We start from the raw sequence: 12,200 nt of genomic DNA, 5'->3' as shown, positions 1-12,200 counted from the left end.
CACTCCCCACCCCTACACCCCCCAACCCGCGGAGCACCCCCTGCCCTTCCCCCGTCTCTTGAGTCCTGCCTCCCCAAGCTCCTACCCCACCGCGGCCCGCGAGAGATGGCTGGTGACCCCCCCCACCCCGCCCCGCGCGCTTCACGCTGGTCGCGGTCCCCCCACCCCCCGCAGGGAAAGAGCCAGGATGAAGCGCCCCGCTCGCAGCGGAAGAGGACGCCATGCGTGCCCGTCCCGGGCGGGGGCTCACCTCGTCCGGTCCCCGCAGGGCAGGAGAGGCACGAAGCCCGGCAGGGAGCCCAAGTCGCGCCTTCGGCGATGGCAGTGACCACTGGACCCAGAGGCGGCGCGGGGTCAGCAGCGCCAACTCCTAGCTAAAGCGCTGGGCCTGGGACCAGCCATAACGCTGAGCCAGACACTGGCCTTGTCACTCAGCCTGACATCCCGCAACTAATGAGGAAACCCCAGGCAACCTGGCTACTCTAATGAAACAGCCCATCTGCGTGCAGCCACCCTGACCCTGGTGTCCCTGTTTGCAGGGGGAAATTTTACCCCCCATTCTGCCACCTGAAGCAAAGTCCCCAGCTCAGTGTAGCTCCCTCCTGTGAGGTTCCCCCAAGGGTCAGCTAAGCTGAAGCCCAGCGGGGTCACTGGGCTGCTGCCAACGTCCCAGTGGTCTGGTCTACCCTGGGGACGCTTCAGCCTGCAGACCTTGGGTCCCAGCTCCACAGACAAATACACCACTGGTCTCTGGGTCCCTCACAGGTATGCCCACAGTGAGGTCCCTGGTGTAACCCCTGAAATCAAGCTACTGGAGCAGCCTCGTGGGGCTGTGAGAAGCATGTCTGTGTGCTCATCCTGCAGTGCAGGAGGCCTCCTTGCTGGGCCTGGGCCACTCCGGGCACACTGGGGCCTCTCTCTGGGCTGCCAGCGGGGCCCAATGGCTGCCGCCACATTCTCAGGTTGCAGCCCCACTGTCCTCGTCCCATCAGCTGACTCTGTCACCTTTGAAACTACCCTGTGTCCTGTGTTTGGCTTTCCCATCCCTTCACAGTTGCCACTGGCCATGCAGCAAGGGCCCTAGTCAAGGCCCTAGTCAAGGGCGAACAGGGGCTACTCTTCGTTGCGGTGTGCAGGTTTCTTATTGCGGTGGCTTATCTCGTTGAGGAGCACCGGCCCTACGCGCGTGGGCTTCAGTAGTTGTGGCACAACTTCCCAGACCAGGGCTCGAACCCGTGTCCCCTGCATCGGCAGGCGGATTCTTAACCACCACGCCACCAGGGAAGCCCAGGCAGGTACCTCCTGACTGTCAGTTACAGACCTAAGGAGAAGGATCACCAACAGGAGATTCACTGCATCTCACGGGAAAGTGATGGCGCAGCTGCCAGGCCAACGAGAAGCTGTCAGCACCCTGAGCTCTCCTTTTCCTCCAACTGACTTTTCTTCAAAACAACCCCTCCCAACTTCCTCCTTTTTCTCTATAAAACAGAGAAAACTGGTAAAATAACTGGCTGTTTTATTTTTTAGGTTAGCAAGTTGAAAGTATTCTTTATATATTCAAGACACAAGACCCTTATCAGATCTATGACTTGCAAGATTTTTTCTCATTCTGTGGGGTGGCTTTTCACTTTCTTCATTGTATCCTCTGAAACACAAAAGTTTTTAATTTGAGTGAAGTCCAATTTATATATTTTTTTCTTTTGTCACTTGTGCTTTTGTCCCTAAATTACTTCATGAAGGATAGCAGCCACCTGACCTCAACACCAGCCCTGGGGGGGTTAGGAAAAAACTTCCTTTACTTTCGAGCCATTTCCCTTTGGGTACCTGTCACAGTACTGCAGCCCATACTAAGACAGAGGCTCCTTTGGTAAAGAGTTTTGGTAATGTTTCTCTTTGCATGAAAATGTCTTTAGTCTATCCTCAGCCCTGAAATAAAGTTTTGCTGAGTATTCAATTCTGATTTGGATTTTATTATTTACCTGAAAATATCCGTTTTGCTCTTCATTTGTAGATGACCTTTTTCTTTCTTTCTTTCTTCTTTTTTTTTTTTTTTTTTTTTGGCCTCCCCACGCAGCTTGTGGGATCTTAGTTCCCTGATCAAGGATGGAACCCGGGCCCCAGCAGTGAAAGCATCCTAACCACTGGACCGCCAGGGGATTCCCACGTACTTGATCTTTTTATCTCCACCCTTGAATTTGCAGAACTTGGGCACGAATACAAACGGAGGCCAATAATATGTGTCTAAACATTTGAAATTTATAAATCAAAGTAATTTAATGATTTCATTGTTAAAGTTTAATTACATCTTATTTTATACAAATAAAACTATTCACAATCTAGTGTTCAATAGATACCAAGTTACCAATGTAAAGAGTGTTATGCTGCACTCCTGTTATATCTAGACCTATAAATACATACATTTCAGAGTGATATGAATTGTTTAATGTTGCAAAATGTTCCTCAGCCACCTCGTGCAGCTGCTATGAATAATACTGCACACACTTCATGAGCACCTGGACCACGAAATGGGACAGGAAGAGAAATAAGAAGGTGGATGTTTGCCACAGTGCTTGGCAATGAAAAACTCAGTTACATGATGCCTCTAAAAGGAAGCATTTTGTTAATAATTTATCTTTTCCTTGTCTAAGCACTTACTTCTGCCTCTCAACTCCTTCCCACACTGCTTAGCAGTATTATCTCTGATTTCTCCGTGCTATTGAAACCAAGTCCCCCTAAAACCGAGTTCCCTTACTGAGTTCATGATTCGTCTCTCCACCCAAAACTTTATTCCCTTTCTTGTTCCCTCTGACCTCAATCCTGTGCTAACTGAGCACTAATCAACCAGAGTCAGGTGACTAAGATGGCTGCTGTTGATAACATCGCTAATGTACTGAAATTGCCATTGTAGACACCATCGTTAATACACACTCAGGTTGTTTCTCCAGGGCAAGATGAGCTCACAGACCCCCCAGCCATGGACCGCCTGGCCTGAGAATGTAAACCAGAGACAGCCTGACTCCTGAAACTAGATTCACAAATGTCACAGAAATGTCACAAAACAGTGATGAATCCCAGCCTCTTTCTTTGTTCCCCTTTTTAAAAAATCCCCTCAAAGATCAAGTTGGTCGGAGGCTTATCTGAGCTGGCCTGAGTGGATCTGAGGCTTGTCTCCCACTCCTTTGCTTGATGTCCTATAAACGCCCGCTGTCAGAGTCTGGCTTTCTGCGCTGGTTACAACTGCACGTTGCCCTGAGGGCTGACTTCAGGTCACAAGTGTATCCGCCCAGCTCTAGCGAGCTCCAGTCTACCCGTCCTCAGCAAGTTTGGCTTTCCGTGCCCCACAGCCACTGCCTCCAGCTGCGAATCCGGGACCCAGCTGTGGCTCGAGGCGCAGTCACCCGGGTGTGGGGACGACACGCTTGCCCCGCACCCAGACACACGCCGTTTCCCGGAAACGGCGGGAAGGGCCAAAGGCTAAGGGCACTGCCGGGGCCTGAAGAACAGAGGCGGCGCAGGCCGGCGGACAGTTCCGCCAGGAGCCCGGCGGGCCAGCACCGCGGGCCTGCGCACTCGAGAGGCCTCCCGGCGGTCCCTCTCGACCACGAGGGCGTCCCGGCCGGCCCCGAGCGGTCACACCCCGAGCTCGGGCTGCGGCGCGCGGTCCACGCGTCTTTCCACCCCCACGGCTCGGCCAGCCCGGAGGGTTTGCTCTCAGGTCTTCAGGGCTACTTCCTACGGCTTGGGGTCCGCCAAAGGCGGCGCGGATCAGGGTACCCACCTGAACCTGAACCTCCAGCCCTCGTCTCCGCCCCGGCCCCTCCTCCTGGACACCGGTGCCCCTCCCCCCGCCCCCTGACCCCTGTCCCCGAACACTGACCTTCACTCCTAAACCTCAGGCCCGTCGCCCCGGCCACTTCCGCCGCCCGGCTTATCTCGCGAGACCTGCGAGATCTCGCGATGCTGGCCCGTGGGCGGGGCGGGCCCTGACTGGTGCGGCCGGGGGGCGGCTCCGGGGGGCGGTGGCTCCGCGGGGCGGGCGGCCGTAGCGACCTATCGTCACGGAAGAGCCATGGCCGCCCTGCGCGCCCTGCAGCCTAGCGTCCGCGTCCTGCTGTGCACTTGGCCCGGCTGCCCCGCGCCGCGCTCCTTCGCCTCCAGTGAGTGCGGGGCCGAGGGGGGCGGGCCCGCGGTGGGGGTCCTCCGGGCCCTCATCCCAGGGCCGGACCCCTCCCAGCACCTGCTGCCTGAGCTCGCGGAGCCCTGGGGTCACTAGCGTCTCAACTCCGAGGACTCGGGACGGAGTGCCAAGACCTCTGGCCATTTCAGCGTTCGGTGTGAAAGTCCTCAGACTTTAAGAGAACGTGCGGTTAGCGCCTCTGCAATTGGAAAGGGTCGCACGTGCTGTCCTGCAGTGCCTCCTGCCCAGGCCTCCCCATGTCCACGGCTTCTCCCCGGGTGTGTCTTTCCGGTTCTGCCCCACCCCAGCCAGCCGGGCGCCCCTCCTCCTCTCTCCTGAGCGCACTCGCCACCCCCCCACCCCTCATTTAGCAGGAACTCTTGGCCATGTCGATGTCGCTGGGAAAGAATCTCTGCGGCCTCTGCCTTCACCTGTGTGTCCACTTGACCTAGCTACCAGGTCGTGTGGGTTTTACCTGAGTTCTCTTTGACCACCCGCTTCTACATCCTGGCCTGTACCCAGCCATCATTCCTGGTCTTGTATGTGACAGGCATGCTGCCTTTACACGTGTGATTTCAGTCACGTCCCCACAAGCGCATGGGATAGGTACCGCGATCCCTGATTCCCCATTCAAGGAAGCCACCACGTTGGTTAACCTTCTTCTCCAGGTCATTGCTGGCCCCAGCTCTGAGCGGGCCGCCCCCGCCCAGACCCTGGCAGTTGCCCTTTGCCTGAGTACCTCCCACCAGGCTGTCCACCCAGCAGGGCTGGAACTCTGTTCTGTTTGCAGCTTAACTGCCCTCACCTAGTTGGCATTTGTTTAAAGAAGGCGTTTCCTCATTCCTTGTTTCTACAGGATCCCAGGCTGTCTCTAGTGCGCATCCTGGGAAGCGCTGACCAAGGCATTCAGGAGAAGGAAGGCTGCTCTTCATTGCTGGGTTTTTTTTTAACTTAAGGAAGTGTTCCAATATCTGTGAAAGCAGAGAGCACTGTAAAAGCCACCCATGCAGCTACAAGCTGCATGATGCAGCCACCAGGGACTGAGCAGGGGCCCTCAGGGGTCCTGTCAGGGTCACTCTGTCCACTGACGGGTGCATCCCCCCAGTTTGGTGCCTCCGTGAGTGGACATCCCCTTTTCCCCTCTCCCCCCAGGCGCAGCCTCTGAATACATCATCACAGCCAAGAAGGGGAGGAACGGCAACGTGGGGTTGGTCCAGCTGAACCGCCCCAAGGCACTCAATGCGCTCTGCGATGGCCTGATCACGGAGCTCAACCAGGCCCTGCAGGCCTTCGAGGAGGACCCGGCTGTGGGGGCCATCGTCCTCACGGGCGGGGAGAAGGCGTTTGCAGGTGAGGCGGGCAGTGTGGTGGCAGGCTGCCCAGGTGTGCGGTCGCACCCATGGCATGAGGCAGGCAGCCTTACACCTCCGTGAATGCATCAGGAAGGTTCTGCGACTCAGGGGTTTACTTACGTAAAGGGGACCAAACCCCAGGCTGCTTGGAGGGGCCCGTCTGACGTTTAACGTTGAATGTGCCCCGCCAGCAAAACCAGTCTGTTCAGGGGCAGTCACGTCTCGGGTGCGGGTGAATAGTGAGTGAGCCCTGCCTCTTCTGAGTCCCCCTCCGCTCTGTTTCCTGTCCACATCCGTCTGCATCACCTCCATCAGCTCGTATCACAGCGTATTGCACTGTACCCCCAGCCCAGCTGTGTGTCCACGTGGCCATCCCCTGCAACCCTTGGTGCCTGCGGGCGGGGCACACTCAGTAGCTACCTGTTGCTGTGGGGTCTCTGCTCTGGTAACTGGGACCTCATTTCCACCACAGCTGGAGCCGACATCAAGGAAATGCAGAATCTAACGTTCCAGGACTGCTACTCCAGCAAGTTCTTGAGCCACTGGGACCGACTCTCTCGGGTCAAGAAGCCGGTCATAGCTGCTGTCAATGGCTACGCCGTGAGTGCCCGCCCATGCCACCTCCTTGCACTCAGAACACCTGAAGGAATTGTACTTGTGTGTGTGCAGTAGAACTGATTTTTATCGGGGGGAGACCTGAGTCTCGTTCCTAGGCTCGCAGGCCTTTTCTGACTAGTGACGCTGAAGAGCCAAGAGCTGTAAAGGGAGGAGGTGTTTCAGCATCTGCCGTGTTAGTGGGGTTTCAGCTGTTGGGCTTCAGATTCCTTTGTTAGTAAAGTCCCCCCACTCCTGAGGCTCCCCGGGAGTGCTTTTCCCCCACGGCAAGGTTAAGGGCACACGTGTTGGCTCTCTGTGCAGTTTTGATGGCTTCCCAACCTGCACTGCCCTGTAAACTAACCTCTTTCACCACTGTTGAAAGCTCTGCCTCCCCTGTTTGGTCCATCGGGGTCTCCTATAGGCGCCTGGACAGCTCAGAGGCTCTGGGACTGGTTGTGGCCTGTAGAGAAGCCAGGAGGGCGTTTGAACTCACGATTCCTTAGTAAAGCTCCCTTGGGGTCAGCGGGTCAGCGGGCAGAGGTTATAGCCATCGGTTCTCCCCCTCCTGGCTGCCTTCGAGCCCCCCCGGCAGAGAGTGGAGTTGCCACGAGAGACACTGTAGGACCTGCAAAGCCGCAAGCATTTGCTGTCTGGCCCTTTACAGAAAGTTTGCTGGCATCCACTGTATAGGTAATTTGTGGGAACAGTTAACTAACTTTGCATCTCTGTGTTACTCTTTGCTGTACCCTAGACTGTGTTTCACTTTAATAGAAAATTCAAATAAGCAGTGATTTTTGACCGGGTTCCTCCGTGGAACCTCGTGCTGTTTTGCAGCTTGGTGGTGGCTGTGAACTTGCTATGATGTGTGACATCATTTATGCTGGAGAGAAAGCCCAGTTTGGGCAGCCAGAGATCCTAATAGGAACCATCCCAGGTAAAGACTGATGGTAGCTTTGGTATCGGTTCTTCAAGTCATCGTCCACAATCTGCCCGCATCTTGGGGGCATTTGGGCTGTTCCAGTGTCAGACAAAAGCACGTGGGGCTGTCGTGTGAGCCTGGACGGTGGCTGCCTGTCTGCACACTAAGGTCACGTGGGCACAGCAGCGCTGAGAGTGGCTTGGGGGCCTCGGAGCTGTGCCGGCTCCTCTGGAGTGGCTGGGTCCCTTGTCCGACACGAATAGGAAAGGCTGGCCACATGGTGGATTCTAACCGCAGAGTCTTGCTTATGAGCCACATCTGCGCTGGATCTTTATTGGTCAGCAGCTCAGAGAAGAGAACACGCTGACCACGGGGCAACACTGAGAGCTCACGTTTCAGTGGCCAGAGCAAGTCCCATAGCCTCACCCAGGTTCAGAGCAGGGAATCAGATCCCCCATGGGCAGGGCGACAGGAACAGTGGGCCAACAGTGACACCTCTGCCCCTCGGTCCACCTGACGAGGACTTCGGGCTGTGTCCCCACGGGGTCTCTGCCTTGGGTGTAGAGCCTGGAGCCCAGAGCCTCTCCCGAGCCAGCTGGGCTGGGCAGGGAGCAGCCGTGGGGTCAGGAGAGCGTGTCTGAGGTCAGCTGAGGGTGACCACCAGGGTCTTCCCATCCCAGTGCCTGAGGTCTCCACTGCATTGAGGCAGTGTCCAAGTCTGCTGGACTGTGGGTGCCCCCCTCAGGTGGCTCCTTGGCTCGGTCTGGCAGCCCTGGGGTTCACCACGGGCGGATGACCGGGCAGACCACTCTCTTTCCAGCTAGAGGCCGTGGAGTGAGCAGGAGGGGGTGGGGAGCGGGGCCTGGGAGGCGGGAACCCGGAAGAGAGGAGCGTCGTCCCACACCTGGAGCAGAGCAAGCCGTGCTCGAAGGCTGCCCCCCAGCTGCCCCCTGGGTTGGGTTGAGTCAGGGTCTGGGGCCCTGGGCCGCGAGCTCCTTGTGTCTGTCCGTAGTCTGACTTCTGCATGAGAGGTACTGGTGCAGGGGACCCAGGGCACCAGGCAAGGGGTCCCAAGTGTGGAAAGGAGCCTCCCCCGGCTTCCCCACCTGCTGGACGCCTGGGTTCTGCCCACCCACCCCACCCAAGGGGCCCATCTTCAGCCCTGGGGCACTTGGGGACAGCACGTCTGTGCATCCTGGCTGCAGAGCCATCCGTGCCCAGCAGCCCTCTGCCCTGCAGGTGCAGGGGGCACCCAGAGACTGACCCGTGCCGTCGGAAAGTCACTGGCCATGGAGATGGTCCTCACTGGTGACCGGATCTCGGCCCAGGATGCCAAGCAAGCAGGTACGGGCCACAGCCTCCCGTGGAGCTGCCCCCTCAGGAAGCTGAGTGGAGGGGGGAGGGCTGCGTCCAGGGCCTCCCACCGGTGATGAGCACAGAGCTTTCCCGTGTCCTGGGAGCCCAGGAGACTCACTGCCTTTGTTTTTTTATTTGAAATACCACATGCTCAAAGGAGTGACTGAGACATGCATGCAGGTTAAAGAGCAATAGTGAAACCGCCCCGCTTCCCAGAGCCAAGGTCAGCAACAGGGTCTCCGAGACCCTCCGCAGGCATGCCCTCTCCTGGACCCTCAGTGACCTGTGACTGTAAGAGCCCAGTGACCGCAGCAGCCAAGGGTGGCGGCCCTACCAGGGGACACCGTGGACCCTTTCCTGTGTCCCCACTGCCTTGTCGGCACCCAGAGGCCTGTGCTGTGGCTTAGAGAACGAGAACCAGCTGCTGCCACGTGTTGTTTACCTTGTTGTGTTTTAGGTCTTGTAAGCAAAATTTTTCCTGTTGAGACACTGGTGGAAGAAGCCATAAAGTGTGCAGAAAAGATTGCCAGCAACTCTAAAATTGTAGCAGCGATGGCCAAAGAGTCAGTGAACGCAGGTAGGGAGGAGAGCGGAGCTGCGAGGCTTGACAGCGCGGGGTCAGAATTATGCATCTTAACCGGTCTCGACAAAAATTGTTAGGATTCTTGGTATTTCGATTTTGGTTCTTCGTAGAGTTCTGGTTTCTAGTTGCTCGCTCACAAATTCTGTTGAAATGGCCTGAGCTCCCCTTGGAAGCAGGACCCGAGAACAGGGCCAGCCTGGGGGACAGGCGGCAGGGGGCTGGCGTGCAGGGGAAGCCCGGGAAGGGTCACCTGGGGAACCTGGGAGGAAGAGGCTCCTCTCGGCCAGCAGCTCCGCCCATCTGTCGGGGATGAGCTGGGGGCAGAGAGCATGCTCCCGGCTGTCGCTGTGGACTGGGCGTCCTCTCTCTGCCGGCGGGGCAGCTCTGACCGCCCCTCCTCAGAATCGCTAGAGTGTTAACATGACGATTTGTTCTCAGCGTTGGAGTGAGGCTGTCCCTTTGCTCCGTGTCGCCTTTCAAGAGGACGGTGAGCTGGGACAGCCGTGTGTGCCTGCGGCGAGCCGCTCTGCCCCCCGTCTCTGCTCATCGGCCTCCCAGGCCCCCGGCCTCGGCCAAAGCGTTCACACAGGCACTAGCGTGTGGAGCGTGCAGCAGGGGAGGGGACGTGCCGCCAGGCCCAAGGCACCTGTCACCTTGGCTGGGCGCTGGCCTCAGGGACCCAGCTACAGGTGCCGCCAAGGAAACGCTTCCGTGAGCCTCGCACCTGCATCACCTCCACTGCAAAGATGGCCCGGGACTCACTCTGTTCTGCACAGAGTTCTGTTTTCTGGGTGTTGTCCTTAATTATTTGTCGTGGTTTTTGAGTTCAGTGTCGTGGGCTTCCTCAGCCCTCTCGTGACTGGACAGAGTTTGCCGTCCCACCTTCCATCCAGGTCCCCGTGCAGGACACTGGGAGGCCGGGAGCAGTATTCACTGGGCATCTCAGCTGGGGTGGTGCATTTGAGCAGCGAGGCTGTACTTTAAACGTCATCGGTGAAGTCAAAGTCCACATCAGTCCCCGAGGGTGTGTCCTGCCTCCACGAAAACGTTCTGCGTTCCCACATCTGGCATCTCAGCTCCTAACTTCAGGGTTTTCTTTTTCAGCTTTTGAAATGACATTAACAGAGGGCATTAAGTTGGAGAAGAAACTCTTCTATTCAACTTTTGCTACCGTAAGTAAGCCTCATTCACGTGGAGAATCACACACGGTCCAGCCATAGACGTTCCTGGCATTTCCTTATAGGTTTTATCACTAAATACCATTTCTCTTTGGTCAGAACTCTTAGCTTCCCCTGTAACTGGACCACATGTGTTCTATCACTGAGCATTGATTTTTTTTCAAATAAGTACAGTGTGTGGAAGTTCAAAAGTACAGAAACTTACACAGGGTTATTTCCTATTACAAAAGATCTTACAAATTGCACCCTTAAACAGCAACTCCTGTATTTAAAATGCAATCCATTTACTCATAATTTTCCTAGATTGTTCCAGTTACCTGGAATGGGGCTCGAATATATTATACTGTCATAATCTGAAGCCTTGGAGCATTATTTTCTAGGATATCTGCCAGTAACTCAAAGGAAATCATTCTCTTAATGGTCATTAAAACTGATCTTTTATTATCAGAAAGTCATATCTAGGTGTTTTATAAAAGATTAAAAATGGCTTTAGCTCTTGAGGAAGTGCAGGTGCGTGTGTGCACATGTGTGTGACTGCATGCGTGTGTGCGTATGTGCACACAGAGGAAGGTATGCAGAGGTAGAGCTTGGATTCTCGTGTCCTGCTTCCTGACCCTCAGGACACCACCTGACCTAGAGCGTGGCTAGATCCAGGTCATGATTTGGTGAATGACCCAAGTATGTGCATCTGAGGTTCTCTGTAGATGGGAGTTTGTTCGACTCATAGGTTAGTGGTTCCTGAATGACCATCACAAAGGCGGGGCGGGGGTGTTTAATGGAAAAATACCCATTTCCAAGCCGCCCCTGGGAACTGGGATCATTCACAGTTTTCGAGGTGATCCCGCTGCAGAACCCAGTGAGTGGACGGCCAAGGGCAGGGAGCAGCCCTGACACAGGCAGAGCCTGGCGCCTGGACCCCACGCAGAGTGACCATCCATCTCTGCCCTTCCCCTTCTCTCACCAGGAAGACCGGAAGGAAGGGATGTCCGCGTTTGTGGAGAAGAGAAAGGCCAGCTTCAAGGACCAGTAGGAGCTGGCTGCCTGTGCCTCAGCTCCTCAAGTTAAAGAGGAAAAACGGCCTGTCAGCTTCAGAACAAATAAATCCTCTTTCAAACGCAGTGTCAGTGACACACAGCTTCTCTCCAGCTGTGAGGGGCCCTGGGGGGCTGTGTGGGCTCTCGCCCCCCCGAGCAGCAGGGGGCCTTCACCCGGCTCTCGTGAGGACCCCCAGCTTGGTCGCGGTGTCGTTTGCAGCCGGTGGACGTGGCCGCTCAGAGGGATGGCCTCGCTGCTGAGCCTTTAAAGAGACGTGCTCTTGACTAAATGACAAACTTCAGGTCACATTATGCCTTTCTTTTAGTTATCGCTAGATTTGAATGTTCTGTCACTTTTTAAAACTTGTCATTCTCAGTAACAACATTCAAACAGAACAAGGCTCTTAAAGTAAGGCACCCACGTCCCACTCCGAGGGTAACCACTGTTCACACGTTCGTGCCTTTCCAGGTGTCTTTCTGTGCCCACATGCATGAACACATGCTCCGGTGTGAAATTACGTTTTCTTTGAACAGAAATGGTTCTCCACGTACACGTTTCTGCAAGGTGCACTGATCACCGTCTGCTTCTAGCACACAAATGCACCCTATCCTTCTGTTTGACTAGCATTTGTTTTCATTTCTCCCATTTTTAAATGTACATTTTCGCAGCATTCAGTGTATTCACAGTGTTCTTCATCTCCAGACTGTTTCATCACCCCAGACAGAAACCTCACCCCTTCAACACTAACTCCCTACTCCAGCCCCCGGCCCTGGGGCCCTCTGTTCCACTTTCTTTCTGTCACTGGACTTAATATAATATTTCCAAGGTCCGTCAGGTTGTAGCACTAACAGTTTCCTTTCGTGTCATGGCTGAATACTATTCCTACTAGCACTCCTTTCAGTGGCCCTGAAATATTTCATGATGTGTGTATGTCGTGATCTGCGTGTTCACATGGTGTTGGATGTTTAGACCGTGTCCAGCTTCTTGTTTCAGAGCCGCCGTG

The 12,200-nt window shown here is 55.5% G+C and overlaps 2 protein-coding genes across 2 annotated transcripts in view; one reads left to right on the top strand and one right to left on the bottom strand.

The window, feature by feature from the left end:
- The window catches only part of LOC309834428 (mitochondrial ribosome-associated GTPase 1), a 31,984-nt gene extending 28,071 nt beyond the window's left edge, over positions 1-3,913 (bottom strand). Inside the window, exon 1 of the mRNA XM_082673220.1 lies at positions 3,878-3,913. The gene's annotated coding sequence lies outside the window, so the exon portion shown is untranslated. The remainder of the gene's footprint in view (positions 1-3,877) is intronic.
- Positions 3,914-4,013: 100 nt separating this feature from the next.
- On the top strand, positions 4,014-11,281 carry ECHS1 (enoyl-CoA hydratase, short chain 1). Its single transcript, XM_082674341.1, has 8 exons — positions 4,014-4,157; positions 5,330-5,527; positions 6,002-6,129; positions 6,961-7,060; positions 8,285-8,389; positions 8,859-8,978; positions 10,089-10,156; positions 11,127-11,281. Exons 1-8 carry the CDS (start codon positions 4,070-4,072, stop codon positions 11,190-11,192), a joined length of 873 nt encoding a protein of 290 aa, XP_082530467.1. The 5' UTR covers positions 4,014-4,069; the 3' UTR covers positions 11,193-11,281.
- The last annotated feature ends 919 nt before the right edge of the window (positions 11,282-12,200 follow it).

This window comes from Grampus griseus, assembly GCF_964374135.1.
Source record: "Grampus griseus genome assembly, chromosome: 16".
In the NCBI taxonomy this organism is placed as follows: domain Eukaryota; kingdom Metazoa; phylum Chordata; class Mammalia; order Artiodactyla; family Delphinidae; genus Grampus; species Grampus griseus.
The sequence above is the reverse complement of the archived record's forward strand: the minus strand, read 5'-3'. Positions and strand labels throughout refer to the sequence as shown.